General features: G+C 29.5%; 1 protein-coding gene across 1 annotated transcript in view; it reads right to left on the minus strand.

Moving 5' to 3' along the window:
- Positions 1 to 6,516: 6,516 nt before the first annotated feature.
- LOC136972674 (metabotropic glutamate receptor 6-like) overlaps positions 6,517 to 17,830 on the minus strand; it is a 134,956-nt gene continuing 123,642 nt past the window's right edge. The window contains exon 7 of the mRNA XM_067267276.1: positions 6,517 to 6,853. Within this exon, the coding sequence (XP_067123377.1) occupies positions 6,714 to 6,853 (140 nt within the window). The 3' untranslated portion in view covers positions 6,517 to 6,713. The remainder of the gene's footprint in view (positions 6,854 to 17,830) is intronic.

Raw genomic sequence — 17,830 nt, forward strand, 5'->3', positions numbered from 1 at the left:
ATAATTTAAGTGTGGAAACAATAGACATAAATGCGAATGCAGAATTATCTTATGAAATTTTTTCAGTTTAATGAAAAAAACTAGAACGAATGAAAAATGAAAAGTTTGTTTTGAGAAGGAGTTAAAAACTGTTTTAGAAAATCTCAATAAATCGTTAAAGATTGAAGATGAAGATAATTTACTTGTACTATGTTGCTGCAACATTAAAAAATGTCACCCAAGAAAAAAGCTTCGACTAAAGCCAAAATTCAACAGAATTTATACGAATCTGTTTCAAATAAAGAAATATCAAATATATCTTTGATAGATTTGTAAATATTATTGTATATATTTATAAACAGATTTTTGATTATGATTGTATATAAAGTTTTTGTTTTAATTATATTATTGTTTTTTTAAGAATTGAAGTGAAAATCGTGAGATAAAGTTATCAGAGAAATGTTTTAAACATTTCCCTGATAACTTTAACTCACGATTTAAAGTTCTTTGCAGTGATAAAAGAAAGTAAATCATTACTGATTATATAAATGGAAAAAATTATATGCATATAAACATTAAAAACATATTAAAAATTCAGTAGACAGATAAAACTAGAAATTCAAATAATGATTTTATTAAAATAATTTACAGGCTTAATTTTTTCATATAAAAACCTCTTATAAAAACTTAATTTCTAATTCTGTCAAATCTCCAGCAACAACCACAGTTATTTGGACATTTGAATCCGGCAATTCTTGTGATGTAGATATATCTAAACTTGCATTTTGTAATCACTTTCCAATTTCAGAATTGCTGAAAATATTACTGTCTCCCATCGCCCAAGACTACCAACATCTATCACAGTAAAATTATATTCAGCATCATACATTGCTAAGAAAACGATACTAAATGTTTTTTTTTTTTTCATTTTGTAATTAAAATATTCTGAACCACAATTGGCAAGAGCTTGCATCACAATAAGCTTTCCATCTATTGCTCCACTACAGTTAGAAAGTTCCATCTTTTTCAAAATCTTTTGATACCTATTGCCATTTTTGAGCTGAAGGGATTGATAAATATATCTCACTAAGTACTTGCCAAATTGCACTACAGACTTCCTCAATTATTTGGCAAACTATTGATCGACTCATTCTAAAACTATAAGATAGTGATACCTGTGTATCACCGGATGCTAAATATCTATAATGTACGAAGTAAATTTAAGCATACTTGTAATAATATTTAACATAAAACTATAAATTTATTTTTACCTTAATGTGATGGCCAAATGCTGACCTTCAGAGATAAGTTTTCTCAATTGCGTTGTTTCTTTTTTAGATATGGTCTTAGTAGTGCTAATAATTTGTCGAATATATAGCTGGGGATATCCTTAAAAAAATTTAAAAAATTTTTATGATCCTGTAAGTGCATTTCTTCGATCAGATTGTCACAATTGCTTTGTTGTAGACGTCTTTGGAAAACTGATTTCGCCCACACAGGTTTTTTTTCTTTTTTGCAACTAAAAGTGAATTAAATTTAAGGTCCATTTAGTAATTTGAATTTGACAGGATATAGGAGCCATTAACCGTATAATTTTTAGGTGAGATTAGCAAATTACAAAACTCAGCAAAGAAAACTTCGACATATATGATACTTTATGTGAAATTATGTATCAATACAATAATACTACTCGATTAACAGTAATATATTTCTAAATTGATTATATGGAATTTAAATTAATCTATAAAAAATAGCAATCGTTTAAAAGCGACAAGTTAAATTTTCTCTTCTTAAAAATACCCTTAAATTCTTTAGAATTGAGTGATGCAAATTAAATCATTTCGTTCAATCATGTTTTAGCTTAGTGTGAGATATGCCGGGTGCAAAGGGGTTCCCTAAATACCGCTTAATCGGCACGGGTTGGTGGACCTGATCTCGGTGTCGTCAGATGGCTTAGGAGGGCAAGTAGTGGAGTGGAGAGGTCGCGATGGGTAAGTCGGTAGGTGTCTCGGTTACCGAGAAATAGACAGGTTTAAACGTAACAAACAAGAGTTTAATATATCTAAGCTAGGATACAACCAATTCGTCGACCTCGGGGCGTATCGGGTCGTGTCGGTCTTCATATGGAGAGAGGGAGCTGGATCGGTCGCTTCTTAGAAAGGTCCGTTGGCCAAGACGTGCCAAGTCGAGAGACTTCTTGAGTGGAGGTCCTGGAATATGTCAAGCCTTGGGTTCTCTTCTATGGCGGTGTCAGCGTCAAATGAGTCCGGGGAGATCCGGTCCTGGCTATGTCCGCCTTGGATATGGAGGGAAGAGAGTCTTGGTGGAGGTTGCCGTATATGGCGTCTGATGATGTTCACCTGAATATGGCATCCGATAAAGTCCACCATTCTGAGTGTCCCTTTTATCCGATTTCTCTGGGAAAATAGTCATGCGATCGACTGTTTTCTGCCGAACCTGCAGGTGTAAACTGAAGGGTTACCGTTGATGGCAATATGAAGTCAACCAATTGTAGCTATTGACTCATTTCTCAGTGGACTTTCTCCTTCTCTAACAGCAGATTGTTATCGTTTTACGGTCTGTTGTTAGAATTCTCTAACCTCTGTTAACGGGAAGTGCGTCATTCACTCCATTTTTCCAGCGATCGTGTTAGGGAATTGTTAAAATTACTTAAAAATTAGGCAAAACATCTCTAAAATCCTGGATCTCACATTAGTTTGTGTCACGTGGAACAATGAGAACAACAATTAGTGTTCGTTTTTTGTTAGTTCGTGGCAATTCGTATGCTAATGTGAATCTAGCTTTACAATTAACGTTGTGACAATGGCATTTTGCCAGGGCAACAGCAACATTCGCATTAACTCGAAAATTCGTTTTATTGGCGTTCGTTTTAAGGCAAGTTCCTTGTAGTAGCCTTTTCTGGGTCATGGAATTAGTAAATTAACTTTCTGAAAAAGCATTTTCAAATCTAAAAGGTTGGAATTATTTAAAAATGAGCTGTTTAATAAAGAAGTTGTAATTAGTTAACAAATTTAATTAATGATACATTACATAAACTTAAAAATGGAAATGATGTCACTACACTTTAATGATTAATAACTCGTTAATTAAGCTTCTTTAGAAAAAAAAGCGTTGATTTTTAAATCGATTTTCTTTCCTCTATAAGCCAGAGAAATTTGGCTAAATATTTTTGCAACACCCTGTATATTCTATCATTATTGTATGCCATTGAATTTTTAATACGAATACATAAAAATTATAAGAAGAAAATAAAGAAATTCCTTTCATTTTGACAGGAATAATAAAATAAAAATTGATCAAACTTCTTGAAAAACGATTAGGCTAAAACCATTGCTCTCTTTATAGAAACTAGTTTTTGCATAAGATACTGAAAGAATGTAGTAAAAATATTTTATGTATCTTTTATGTTTTCTTTGACATTTAACTATTTCAAGGATGAATTCTGTGTGTTGTTTTGCTTTTTTTTGGATGCATAACTTCTAGTAGTCAAAAGGAATGTAGCCATTTTAATCGTAAACTATCATTGCATTCTTTCAGCTTACAAAACATTTTCTTACAACCTAGCAATCAGAAATAGAAATATTTAAAACTATAAACAAGAAAATGAGGGGTTTTACACAATATTTTAGTTTAAAAAATTATGTTGGAAATTGAATTAATTTCAATTAGTTTAATTTTAAAATTGTTACGTATATCTGTATATTAATTAGGCCTCAAATACCTGTCAACTTCGTTTCAGAGAACTGCTGAAGATACAAACATGGTTAAAGTATCAAAATAATGCTCTTTCCCTGTAAATGAATCTTTTGCAATCGGAAATGAAAAATTCACAACCGTTCGGAAGTGGTGGAGTGGCAAAGATACAATATTAAGCATGTGGATCTAGCGATTATTTTTTTCTTAAATCGTTAGAACAATCAGTTGCTCACCCCTATTCTGAATTCTTGTATTTTGTTAATTACATGTTAATTAAAAGACATTTTGCATTATTTTTTGTCTCGTCAGTAATTATAGCTGGATTTATAGTGTGTTATGTATATGTATATGTATGTGTGTATATGCATTAGTTTGCGCTTGTAAGTAAGCTTTGGTGTATTAAATTGATTATTTGGTTATGCTTATACTAAAAATGTTCAACTTTATGTGATATTATATTTTAATATTAATTCGTTTTATTTATTGCTTATAAAAGAATCAGTCAGGAGTTACGTTAAAAATAATTCAAACACGAATTCTTGAAGATATCATATGGATTGAAATGTATGTTCGGATTTACTGACTTTTATTTTTAACTGCTGATTATGCATTTCAATACAACACTAAAGTATACATTCTAAAAATCTTAAAATATGTCAGATTGAACAACGATACATTTTTCATATAAAATATAATACATAATGCATTTGTGATCAAACTTATCTTTGCCCGAATGAATAAAACCAGTGAACATCGGTTGCTGGTTGTAGGTTTATTTTATGGGTTTCTCTCCCCTTTTTTATGTCTTAGACGCTATATGTAACTTATAAGATACTTAGAAACGTTAAAATTCGTTATCAATGTGATAACAATTTTACTGCACTTACGTATTGATTTCCATTCTTATATTACCAATTTTAGTATTTTATCGAATAATCAGTAAACACTGTACATTACATTTACAGACATATTAATAACTAGCTGATAATTATTAATAATCCCAGAAATACAATAGGAAACTAAATTGAAAAGATGCGAACATATTTGCTCCAAAATTTCTGAATTTGAATTTTTATCCTTTTTTATTCCATCGACCCATTTTCCAGTCAGGTAAAGGTCACGGATTCCTCCTGGGAATAATGTTTTTAAATGCATAAAATAAAATTACAAAAGAAACTAGTTATATAGAAATAAATTTGTTAAAATTTTGTTATGTTTTGTTTTTCGAATAATAAATGTAATTTTATAAAATTTAAAAATTTTAAATATTTTCAAATAAGAATAGAACAAATTTTCAAACAGTGAAGTATGTGTTGCCGCCAGTTGAATTTATAATTCACAAAAGAAAAAAAAATACATATATTTAAATAAACAAAAAATTTTGCTTTCCATTCGCATAAAAATGAAATATAAAACTAAATTATAAACAATAATATATCAAGTGTGACATATGGCAGTAAAATTTTTGTAGCGATATTTCGAAATTAATGTTTAAGGTCTTCAAAACAACTGTTTACAAAAATATATATATTAAGATTGTCTTTACATTTGTCCGTATATTTAGCTAATTATCTGAACTGTGTAAAATTCTGAATAATAATCCAGCTGAATTTAACTGTTACATCAGGAATCGTATGTAAAATTTAGAATAACTTGATTATTATTTTAAATATATTTATTTATTTATTACAGATTTCTACAGACAATATCCAAGAGGACAAGAAAAAACTTTCCCTAATAAACCACATAAAATAAATAACAATAGAAAAACGATCGCGGAGAGACAAATAACAATAATAAAACATTCAGTTACACTACATCTTTTTTTTTCAATATTTATGATTTAATTCGGCATTCATCTATAAAGTTATAAGCCTGTTTCTTTTTTTTTTCTTTATAGTTTTTCGAATGCGAAGAACTTTACAATAAAATTGTTTTTGTTTAATTAGCAATACTCACTTGTTAAACTGAAATGATATTAATACAGAAACAATTTATTTGAATTTGAGTAACAACTTACATATTTTGATCACTTTAAACACGAAAAATGAATGTTGCAAATCAGGTAATCACCTGCTCAAAGAGGCTTTAATACACGTGGATAATCAAATTAAGACATAATCCGTTTCATCTATAACGGGACGGGTAAAACGGGCTTTATCAGCTCGCTTATCTAGAGCTTTACTAGGCAATTTAAATTTAACAAATAATTGATTATTAGCAGTTTCCGTTAAAATTTTTTAGATTAGAAAAATCAGGAATAAAAATCTCACTCATAAATTTATGTATGAAAATATAATTAAATTTCATGATTAAAATTTAAAAATATTTAAAATTTGATTAGAATTTTTTTAAATTTTTAACTAAACCTTTTCCTAGTCTTAACTTGAGAGAATTAAAAGTAATATTTAAAAATTATTAGGTAGGGAATTTTTTATTAGCTTGCATTCGCAAATTTTTATGATGAAAATATGGAATTGTTATTTATTTATTAAAATTTTATAAATGATATATATTTTACATTTTTTCATATCATATATGCATGTATTTACTCATGTGTTAATAAATTGCCAAGATTTTTCCTTAAGCAATTTAATGGAGAATTTATTAAAAATGACAAAATCAGTCTAAAAGAAATGATTTCAGACAAATTTTATTGATTAAAAAAACTAAAAGAGATAAGAAAATGACAAAAGTATAGTTTTCTTTTACATGAAATTAATTTTAATAATAATTTAATCGTTTAAATTTAAAATAAATTATTTTTTCTATCATTTACAAGCACAATTTATTACAATTTTAACGAAGTGGAAGAAAAAATATTTTATAAAAAATATTACTTAATTGTAGATATGTAATAAGTACTATTTAATAAATTTATTACATTATTTATATAAATATTTACAATAATTTACACAACAATATGTATCACCATCAAGCGATCCTCCAAAGATTTGAATAAAATATAATAAATACGTATGATAATTTTGACTTTATGATAATATTAGAGATATATTTTAGAGATTTATTTCGTTTTGGCATTTGTTAACATCGTTTTCGCTGTTGAGCAATGTTGTAAACGTCTGAGTTCCACAATCGGTTTTCTTCATTTTAACGCACATATCGTATGACTGCAATGATTTCTCCTGCTTAACATCTAGAAAATATTCAATATATATTAAATTTGCATAATTAACATAGTCTTAAGGAAATAAATCAATATACATTAAGTTTATAATGTTTCTAAATATTTATAAAGAGAGATCACAAGTAAATCATAAGGCCACTGGATTGTTGGGATAAAGCAACGCAAGGTATGGGCGATCTGCCAAGGAGAGGGCCATCTGAGGGAAACTTTTTATGATTAAAGGGTTCGTTTTTAGATGTTACATGCGTGAAATAAACCGGAAAACTCCACGCGTTCAGTCAGTTGGTCAAGCACGAACCCACGACCAACGGTTTCATCCATCCTATTACTGGTAGAGAAAACTTTTTAATTTATGGTGAGATCATAAATTATTCAAAAAAATTTTTAAAACATTTTTTAAAATATAGTTTTTTATTTCTATAAAGTGAATTTTTAAATTTTTTCTATCATTATTCTCTAAATAAAATGGTATTTTTATTGTGAAATATTTGATAGATCTATTTACTCAGAAAAAATAATTAATTACAGGTTTTTACTGATGAGAAACTGTGGAGCAATTCTTACTCGCATTATTTCTACATAAAACTTGAAAAATAATATTAAACACTTCAGTTAATTTGTTGAAAACAAGAATAAGTTTTAATAAAACAATTTACGCAATTTTTTAATAACTTAATTAAAATTGCTTTTAATCATAGAGAAGAAATAATGCATTCAAAAATCATAAAAATTAACAAAGTATAGTACCTTGCCATACTATTAGACCCATGAAAAAAATGAATGATCTGTTAGTTTCTGATGCAATAACAAAAATGAAATTGCCGATAAGATTATTTAAAATATTAATGTTTTATTGTGTCTTATAAAATAAAAAGTAAGTTTTTGCATATGAAAATTTGAATGACCATCTTTAACAGCCAGCAGTGCTTCTGTATCACCAAGGAATTTTTTTTAATTTTTGTTCTCATAAATGGGGCTATGCTGTCATACCTTACTATGAACCTCTATCACTTTTTTGTACTAGAAAGTTAATTTTTTTACATTTACAGTGTTGCTATGTAAAAAACTTATTAAAAGTGTTTCGAATATGATAAGAATAACACAAAAAAAACACATATTCCTTAAATCAGTGTTTCTCAAACTTTTTGGTCCGCGACCCCCTTTTGCACTTAAAAATTTCAAAGGACCCCGAAGAATGAGTATGTGTAGAAAAACATCCCGGAGGGAGGGGGTTAATTTAAATTCAGGAGGAGTTAATTTCTTTTGTTTAATTAATCTATTCCATGTTGAAATTTCTCTCCGTTGCGTGTCGCTTTGCGTTGAATTTTTGTCAATGTTAAGACTAACGAAATTTTTTTTAATTATTTCTTTATTTTTCACAAACAAAATAAATATATTGAAAAATATAAAAACAAAAAACATTATATTTCGGAAGTTAATCTAGTCTCAAAACGTTCCGATTCAGCACAACACAGTCCTCAGAAAAACAAGCAAAACTTACCACTCACGATGGGAAAAAAGTCTCCTTGAAATACTGGCGCGTCCTTAAGTACCCTCTCATGGTCGCGCCAGTACTGCCAGCTAAAAACGCATATCAACTAAAATAATATCGGAATATTCCAAGACAGAGCCAAATATTGCAGCGCCACAGCACTAGCGGAAATTCGAATTTGCCGACTGAAACGTTTTCGGTTGATCGGTTTTCGGATAATCGACACTCTACTGTATTTCTAACTCGACTTGCCTACAGACGCAACGCTGCTAGCGAACACCGTTCCAAATGACAACACTGTTCTATCATAGTTTAGGCGGAGACTGGAACTGGGGAATTCTCCAATACCGCACAAATTTATGATTATTATATTTAGGCTCGTATTTAAATATTTATATTGTTTTTATTATTTATATGTGCAATTTATTTAAGTAAAAATTATTTTATATATTTTTTATTTCTATTATTTCTAAACATGAATCAATAGTAAATTTATAAAATATTTGAAAAAAAATTGATCTGGCATCAATTTTTCAGCGACTCCCCAAATATTTTTCACGACCCCCACTTTGGGAATCACTGCCTTAAACAATATTACGAAAAAAGAAGAAAATAGTACAAAAAGTATGATTTTAGTCAACGTGTCTAATAATTTGGCAAGATACTGTAAGTCTGTAATATCAAGTTTTTACATGAAATAGTTTTTTAAAATAAATTTACACATTATTCATTTTCGTTTCTCTCATAATTCATGATATATGGGGAAAAATGTTTTTCGTGATAAAAGTAGTGCCGTGATTTTGATTGATGTATTCGTTTCAGAATATTTTGAACGTGAAATAAGTATAAGATTTAAGATGATGAGAAAGTTTTGTAATGAACTAAAAGAAAATTGTATTTGTTATGCCCTCAATTGTATAAAAATTTAAAATGTAATTCGAATAGAGTTAAAATTGACTTTAAAATTTTAAATTCAATTTCCAGAGAAATAAATGAAAAACTGGAAAAAAATTTCTTTGACATAGAATCAACCATTTATTAGTAATAAATTTATTTATATGAAAAACAATTTATGCCGTATATAATATTTCAAAAAGTAACTTCGGAAGTTATGCCATATTTTAACTTATTAATGTCTGTTCTAAGGATATAAAAATATTTTCTGTATTTACTTTTTACTGAGAAATTTGAAACTATTTTTGTTGATCATAAATAATCTGAATTTTTTACTTCTCTTAGTTTATCCCATTTTTTATAGACGATCGTCGTTATTAATGAGTATTTTTCAGATTTATCGCTCTTTTATCCATTAATTGTTCATCCAGTTTCTTTTTTCTCGTGTTTTCGTTAATCACTTACCTTTATCTTTTCTTGGACTTCGCTATTTCCTATTAATTTCCATCGCCACAACTTTTCTTTCCACATATTTTATATCTTTTCTCATATGTCCTGTTGCATTTTTCCGGTTAAGTCTATTACTTTTATATCCAGTCTATTCTTGTCGTTCTCTACATTCATCACAGCATTTTGTTGCTGCGATTCTCATCCTATTAGTGTTTTGTCCTCGTTAGAAATGATGTCTCCGTGCTGTACATAATTGCTAGTCTTATGCAGTTTTGTACAATATTTTTCCAGTATTTTCTAGAACTCAAGAAAAATTTTCCAGTTTTTTACTTTTGGAATAATTTGAAAGAAGTGAGTTCAATCACTACAGATGAAACACTTCTGATTTATATAATCCATGATAAAATATGATCCCATGCATCAAATTAGAGCCTGATCCATTTTCAGTAAAATTGTCATTTGCTCTTAAAAGTATTGTTTAACAGTAACGTCTAATCATCATACATTCGTTTAGAGTATTTCTTAACGTAGTCCTAATGTAGATTCCGTTAATCGTTTTAAGAGATCTAATAAGTCATTAATATTATAGTAACTGTAACTAAGTGTTTCTTTAGAATTAATATAATAGTAATGTTTGTATTTTCCTTCTTAAATTATTTTATTTTTAAAATTAATTTCTTAGATATTTTCTGGTTCTCTATTATTTCCATTTCAATGTTATAGATCTATTTAGTCTTCTCTTTATTTCATTTTTATTCTTCTTTCCTTATTCTTTCTTAGTCGATCTAACTCAATACTTAGTTTCCTCTCCGAACTTTATTGATTGAATTCATTATTCTCCATTTATCATCACAGACTTCTGAAGAACGAACAAATTTTTATTCGCCAAATTCTGGTCAAGTTTTTCTCGTTTCTTGGAATAGAGTCACGATCTTCTTCTACAATATATTATTTTTCATATTTTGAAATAAACTTTATTTAATTAAATAAATTATATAATGACTTCCATTTCGCAAAATATAAAATTTAAAAATAAAGTATAAATCACATTTATAAAGGGGGTTTCAAAGGGTAAAGTGAATAAACTAGGGCAGGGATGGCAAACTTTTTAACGTCTACGTGCCATATAGTAAGCGTACTTGTCTTTAAAAATTTTTATGCATGCCAAAGCTCTAGATTTCTAATAACTATGTTTACATAAATAAAATGAACATGCTTTAATTAGAGTAAATGTAAATAAGCTGATTGAAAACAAAGGATGATCAGGTAATAGACCAAAAACGTATGATACGTTAAGTGCCAGACAATTTCTCCGACGTGCCACTTTGGGTACGCGTGCCATAGGTTCGCCATCCCTGGGCTAGGGAATGACGCAGAACGTGTGCTAAGTGTATTGAACATCCATGGGTTCGCGCCTCACAACGGACTGGCCGCGTGGGAAACTTTTTACGGGAAACTGTCCTCTATTTAGGTGTTAGACATGCGAGGAAAGCTCAAATACCTAAATAGAGAACAGTTTCCCTTAAAAGTCCTTTTTTTTAACTCTTTCCGCCCTGTGGGCACTAAGAGGGCCTCTTTTAGTAGGCCCATTATGGGTTCGGCCAGGCCCACAATGGGGCGACCGGGTGGTGAGGGACGGGGCCCGACATATCCGAACGGACCACCCCCGAAAAATTCCTGGGGATTATTCGACCCGTTCGGATTCGATCCCGGGTCCCCCAGAGCGGTAGGCTGCTACCTTGACCGCTCGGCCATCCGGCCTCCCTTAAAAGTCTTCTTGACATGCATCTCCCTTGGCAGATTGCCCATACGTTACATCCATCAATTCAATCCACTCGGATATAGGATGTTCTATAGAGCAACAAGGATTTTCTGAGTTTTTGGGCTGCAATTTGAAAAAACTGTAGACCTATAAATTTCCACTGTCGTTCATCTGTCCGCCTGTCTTTTCTTAATTTCGAGAATGGGAATAGATAGATGAAATCCAAAGCAGATATGGAAACCGTAGGGAGAGAAGGCCCTGATTAACTATATATGAAATTCCGAAACAAACCGAAAGTCATGTTATTTCAATTCAAACCTTTTCCCCTGAAAGGAGTTAGAAAGATGACCGGCACGACGCTACTGCTAACGGAAAAGTATGATGTACAGGAGCACTACAAATTTGAGGTGGAGAGCATATTAAAAATATGATTAAAATTTCAGCCCGGCATTGTAACGATGTCATAATAAATAATTGCTTGTTGAAATAAAGTTTTTACTTCGAATTTGATACGAATGGATTTTTTCTGTGGGTTGTATGAAATAAGAAGTGTACAGTTCTGAGATAGAAAACAAAAAACTTGTACAAATAATTCATGCTGCCGCAGCAAAAGTTCGATAACATCAGTTGTTGAATAACATTCTGTTCGTCGACGGGTTGGGATGTGTTTCCGTGAGAGAGAAGGAAATTTTGAACATCATCTTTATTAATTAATTATCAAACATTGCCAGGCAGCTCGTTTTGATAGCTTATTTTCTGTCTTGTTAACATAGAGCACGTATCTGCTTATTGTTTAATTGTTAACAAATAAAATTTTCACTTAACTTTTAAAAGCCGTCTTTACTAAACCATAGCGAATACAAAAGATTTTCTATATATACTTTACACAAACTCCACAATCACTTCCTGTCAAAATTGATATTACCCTTAGAAACAGTCTAGCGATATATACATTATATATATATATAACAACAATTATAATACAAAATAATGAAGAAATTTGAAAATAAATTTATTTTGAATTTATCTTTGAAAATATTAAACACTCATTTGTTCTATAATTTTCGGAATAATGTAGCATGCGTAAACATTTATAAATTTATAAAATATATATTACATTTATGTAAATAGTATAATTAAATTAGAAAAATTATGTAAAATGTGAATTTCTATATTATTAGATGGCACAAAAAGAAATAAAACTTATTCTTTTTCCTTTGAGAGTATTTAGCCTATATATCAGATTTGGATAGCAACTATCAAAGAAGAATAATTTTTTTCCAGTATCTTCGATCACTCCTGAAAGACCAAAAAATAATTAGTTATAAACCGTTCTAAATCAAAATATCTTGTATTGTATCCTTGACTCTCCGTCATTTTATTTGACGATTCTCAAACATTTTAAAATATTCAAAATTATTTTACTTTAATTTATAACATTTCAAACTTACTTTGTTTTTTATTCCTTCGTTTTTTAGATTAAACAAAAAATAAATTTTAAAATGGTTGCTATTTAGCTGTTTTGACGTGCTCTTTATTGCAAGTCCGACTGATATATATATATAATTCATTCATTATTTCAATATATTTTTAAAACTTAATAAAACATTTTAAGAAAAATAATTAGTATAAAATTTATTATTAATATATTCTAATATTAATCTTGTATTATTGAATGCACCCATACTACGAATGTTAAAAATATATAAATAATCTTTTAAATATTAATAAATTTAAAAATTTGATTACATTCTTTTTTATTGAAATATAACACAAAACGAATAGTATAAGAACAAGACGTAACTTTTAGAAAAAGAATTATAGTAATAAATGAAGATAGTACTTTTAAATGATGGTAATAAATAAAAATATACGTAAAAATAGAAGCACAAATATCCTAGCAGATTGCATTTCCCTTAATAAATGATATTTTGGTATATATTTGATAAAAATTGACTATGATTATAGGATATTGATTATATTTAAATTTTCTTACTCTGACATTTTTACTTTCCCGGCTCTGTCATAAACTTTTCCTTTATAAATAACAGAGGAAAAGTTTGTCGATTGGTCAAAAAATAACTCCCCGAAAATTTTTTTTATTTTTGGACACAGGGAACCTTGAAACGTCGAAAAATACAAAAAAAGTTGAGTCTTTTTTTCTGTTTATACAGACATTAGTGTATTCGTGTTTTTATGTGTATGTGATGGCACAATTTTGTTCATCCTCTTTAAAGCCTAATAACTTTTGTGCTTTTTGTCGAAAATTGATAAAATTTTGCAGGAAGGTTTACTTATTAGGGGATTAATGCTATTAAATTTTGATGAATAAAGGTCGAGAGGGGTGGTGAGAAAAAAGGGGTCATGTGTCATATCTCCAGTAGGGTTGAACTTAATGGCGATTTACTCGTTATTAGCATCTACAATTTTTTTCTAAAACTCATCCCTAACCTAAAATTAAGCTCTGTTTTATTGAAAATATAAAACGTTTTTAAATAAAATACCATAACATATGGCGCCATACACGCAGTTTTAAAGGTTGCCCGGAAAGATAAGCAACTCGTTGCTGGATTGTTTAAAAATCCTATATTTACACAGGGAAAATAAAAAATGTTAGCATTTTTATAACGTGCTAAGAATGTTAGTTTATTTTCAAAACTGTGCAATATGATAGTGTACAAAAAGTGGAAGAATTAAAGTTTGGAAATAAACTTCAGCTCAGAACGTCTCTACCTGGTCACTAGGGTTTGTCGGTTTTTAAAACCCGGTTTTGAAAAACTGGTTTCTTTAAAAAATTTGTATAATTTTATACACTGTTTTTCCCAAGTAGAAAACCGGTTTTCAAGCCTAGACTTAAAACATAATTAATTAATTAATTGATTAAAAAAGCAACATTTTGACACAAAATCGTCTCTGGCAAAAAACGGGAATATTGTTAAATACTGTTCTATAAAACTAATTATAAAACAAAAACACTCCCCCTATGCCTAAGAAGCATCCAATTCCGGGCAAGTCAAGTTCTGAATGAGACGGTTAGGACTTTATCAGAGCTGTAGAGCATAGCTATAGGAGCAAAAAGTCACCTCTATAAGTAACCCTTCGCGAGTTACATTCCCAAAATCGGGTAGCTCGAGATCGATCACATAAATATTTCAAGAACTTGAAAAAGTGACTTCGTCCAACCCTAAGACACTAAAGAAGCAATTTTTAGTATTAGAGGATACAAACATAAGAACAAAAAATTTAGATTCATTATTTATTGCTTTAAAGACGATTAAACCCAGCTCAGTAGCGAGAGAGTTTTTTCTATCTCTGGCAATTTTCTGTGGAAAAAAGGCACGGTTGAGCAATAGATCTATAGACTTTCTTTGCTTTCTAAAATCATATTTTCTTGCGAAGAATAAGAAATAAAATAATATTTTGTAAGAATTCATTGTTATTCGATTTCCTTCATGGTTTTCTATAGAGTAAATTTTATAGTGTAACGTGATATTCTAGCATTTCTTTTGGTTTGTTTTGCGTAGACGTTAGTCGATTTTATTTTGTTATACAGTAGAGCGTCGATAAGTGGAACGTCGGTAAGTGGAATGGCCGGAAAGTGGAACGATTTTCAGTCGGACTGTGTCGTGCTGAATCGAATGTTTTTGATACTAAATTTACTTCTAAAGTATAATTTTCATGTTTTTTATATTCTTTAATATATTTATTTTGTTTGTACAAAATGCAGAAATAATTTTTAACGATACGATAGCCTCGATGATTATTATAAAAATTTTCGTTAGGCTTAAAATCGACGAAAATTCAACACGAAGCGACACGCAACGGAGAAAAATTCAACAGGAAGCGATACGCAACGGAGAAAAATTTGAACATCGGACAGGTTAATGTATTTTTTCGTACAAAGTCGGAAACTGGAACAAATCATTAACTGGAAGGACCCCAGTCCCCAATTGGTTCCACTTATCGACGCTCTACTGCACTTTTAAAATGTTATAAATATAAAATAAATAAAAACGTTTTAAAATAAGTTGTAAATATCCCTTATCTCCGTTTTTTGGGCAAAAATTCGAAAACCGGTTAAAATCGGTTTCGTACAAAAGTTGAGATTCGAAAACTGGTTTTTAAAAAGTCGGTTTTTGTATAAACCTTACTGGTCACCGCTATAGTTTACACAGGACCGTCGAAAGCTTGGCATGGAGAGTTGGATAAGACGGGCTCCTTTTAACTGTTTTTTTTTTTTTTTTGAACAAATGAAATAAGTGAAGAATGTTTATTTATTAATAAATAACAGTCCTAAATATTTTATTTTCTGTTGGTAAAAACCAACAGAAAATATTTTATTTTCTGTTGGTTAATTTATTGAGGTAGAAACTCTTACAGGCTCCTAAGTTTTCTCCAGGCCCGGGGAAAAGTCCCCAACTCTCCCCTCTCGAAGCAATCCTCTTCAACGGAGCTAGTTTCAACGATAGCTGCTCCTGAAATGCTCTCGAAATATCTCGATCTTCGTGGAGAATTGGTATACCCTCACTTGGATCGTTCCTTGAGAGTTAACCTAAGCTTTATTACGATTGTACTGTACGTCACTCCACTTGCTATAAAAGTGTTAACATTTTTTTAAATCATCCTGTCTTAAAGATTTAATATAATCTTTATAATTTGAAACCGTGCTTCGTACTTTGTTGCTTCAAACACAATTGAGTGTTACGAATTAAGACACTTGGCGGTTTTTTCATCTTGAATAACTAAGATGAAAAAACCGCCAAGTGTCTTAATTCGTAACACTCAATTGTGTTTGAAGCAACAAGATTATATTAAATGTTTAACTTGCTTAAAGCAGTTCTGAGCAGATCGAACTATTTAAAAAATTCCATCAGAACAAATAGCACTGAAAAAAATAGCTTTTTACATGCTTTGTTTTACATAATTGAAAATCTTGCAAGGATCGCTAATTATTTATGTTAACTTCTTTTGTACTTTAATCTGTGAAACATTAGGATGTAAATAAAATATATGGTTAATAACATTTTTTTACAAAATTTAATTTTAGAACAAAATGCTTTTAATAAAATTTTCAATCAGTTAAAAATAATAATTGATATGAAGAAAGCACTTGAAAAAATTTATGTAAAAAAAGATGTTATTTCTTCTATTACGTATTTAAAATTTAAAGCATATACAATTTATTAAAACTTAAGATATTAAAATTGTAATAAATATGTAATATAATTTCTGAAATTATGAGGTTTTACAAATTTTTAACGAGATTTTTATATTCTCATTAAACTTTTGAATCTATGTCAAATATTTAAAAAAAGGTAATACAGTACATATATTTTATCCTTTATTGTTGATAAAAGCCAAAATGTTAAGTAGCATTAAAGGATTTACTGTTATATACATAATAAATTTTCAAAAATGACATTAAGACAATGGAGAATTAGATAAATGGATAAATATTTTACTCTTATAGCGGAAGAATGTAATACTGTTCTCTGTAATTTATTTGATATCGAATAATAAATAAGTAATAAAGTGTGTTTATGTTTATGGTGATAAAGAAATAAATTTATCAAAATTTAATCACGTACAAATATAATAAAAATCGTTGCTTTCAAATTTTAACACAGATTATTTTCTTAACAGCTAAAAATAAATATGATCAGGTATGAAGCAATTTTCCAAAGGATTTTTTAAAGCTTTCTACCTTCACAGATTGGCCGGAGAAAGGCCTTAAAGACAGCGTTCTTTCTCGTACCAATAGTGGCTTCTGTTAAGCCAATAATGCTCCCATTGTGAGCCTGATTAGAGAGGGTGCTCGACATATCGGAAACAGACCGGGCATGAAAACTTTCTGGAGAGTTACTCGTTCGAATTCGATCCTGAGTAAACATCTCGCCAGAAATGGTAGGTTAAAGCGTCGACTTAAAACTCTGGGGACCAACTTCAAAGAAATTTTATTTTGGAATATTTATATTGCTCCTTACTTGATTGTTTTATTAACAGTAATAATAAATCATTAATTATTATATAAAATTTATTTAAAAAAATATATAGATTTTTTAATATTTTGTTTAAATGAAGTTCCTTTTAATTTTGAAAATTAACGATATGGTTTAGATCCTTTTAGAAATTTCCGTGGAAATGTACGGAGCAGAACCGAAATTGGTACGTGCAATAAGGAAACGGGAATGGAATGTGAATAGAATTCACAAAAGCGCAAATGTTTGATTGTGGTAAAGTTCTTTCAACATAACTAAGTTCTCTTCTAAACAGAAGAATCGACCTTTCAACTATTTGTAGGAGAGTAGGTGTCAAAGTGATAAATGGATGACTTATCTTCACTACATGTCTCTAAGAAAAAAGCCATTCAGAAACACCCATTTTACAA

Source organism: Centruroides vittatus, unplaced genomic scaffold (assembly GCF_030686945.1).
Source record: "Centruroides vittatus isolate TY-2023 unplaced genomic scaffold, ASM3068694v2 contig_300, whole genome shotgun sequence".
Lineage (NCBI taxonomy): Eukaryota > Metazoa > Arthropoda > Arachnida > Scorpiones > Buthidae > Centruroides > Centruroides vittatus.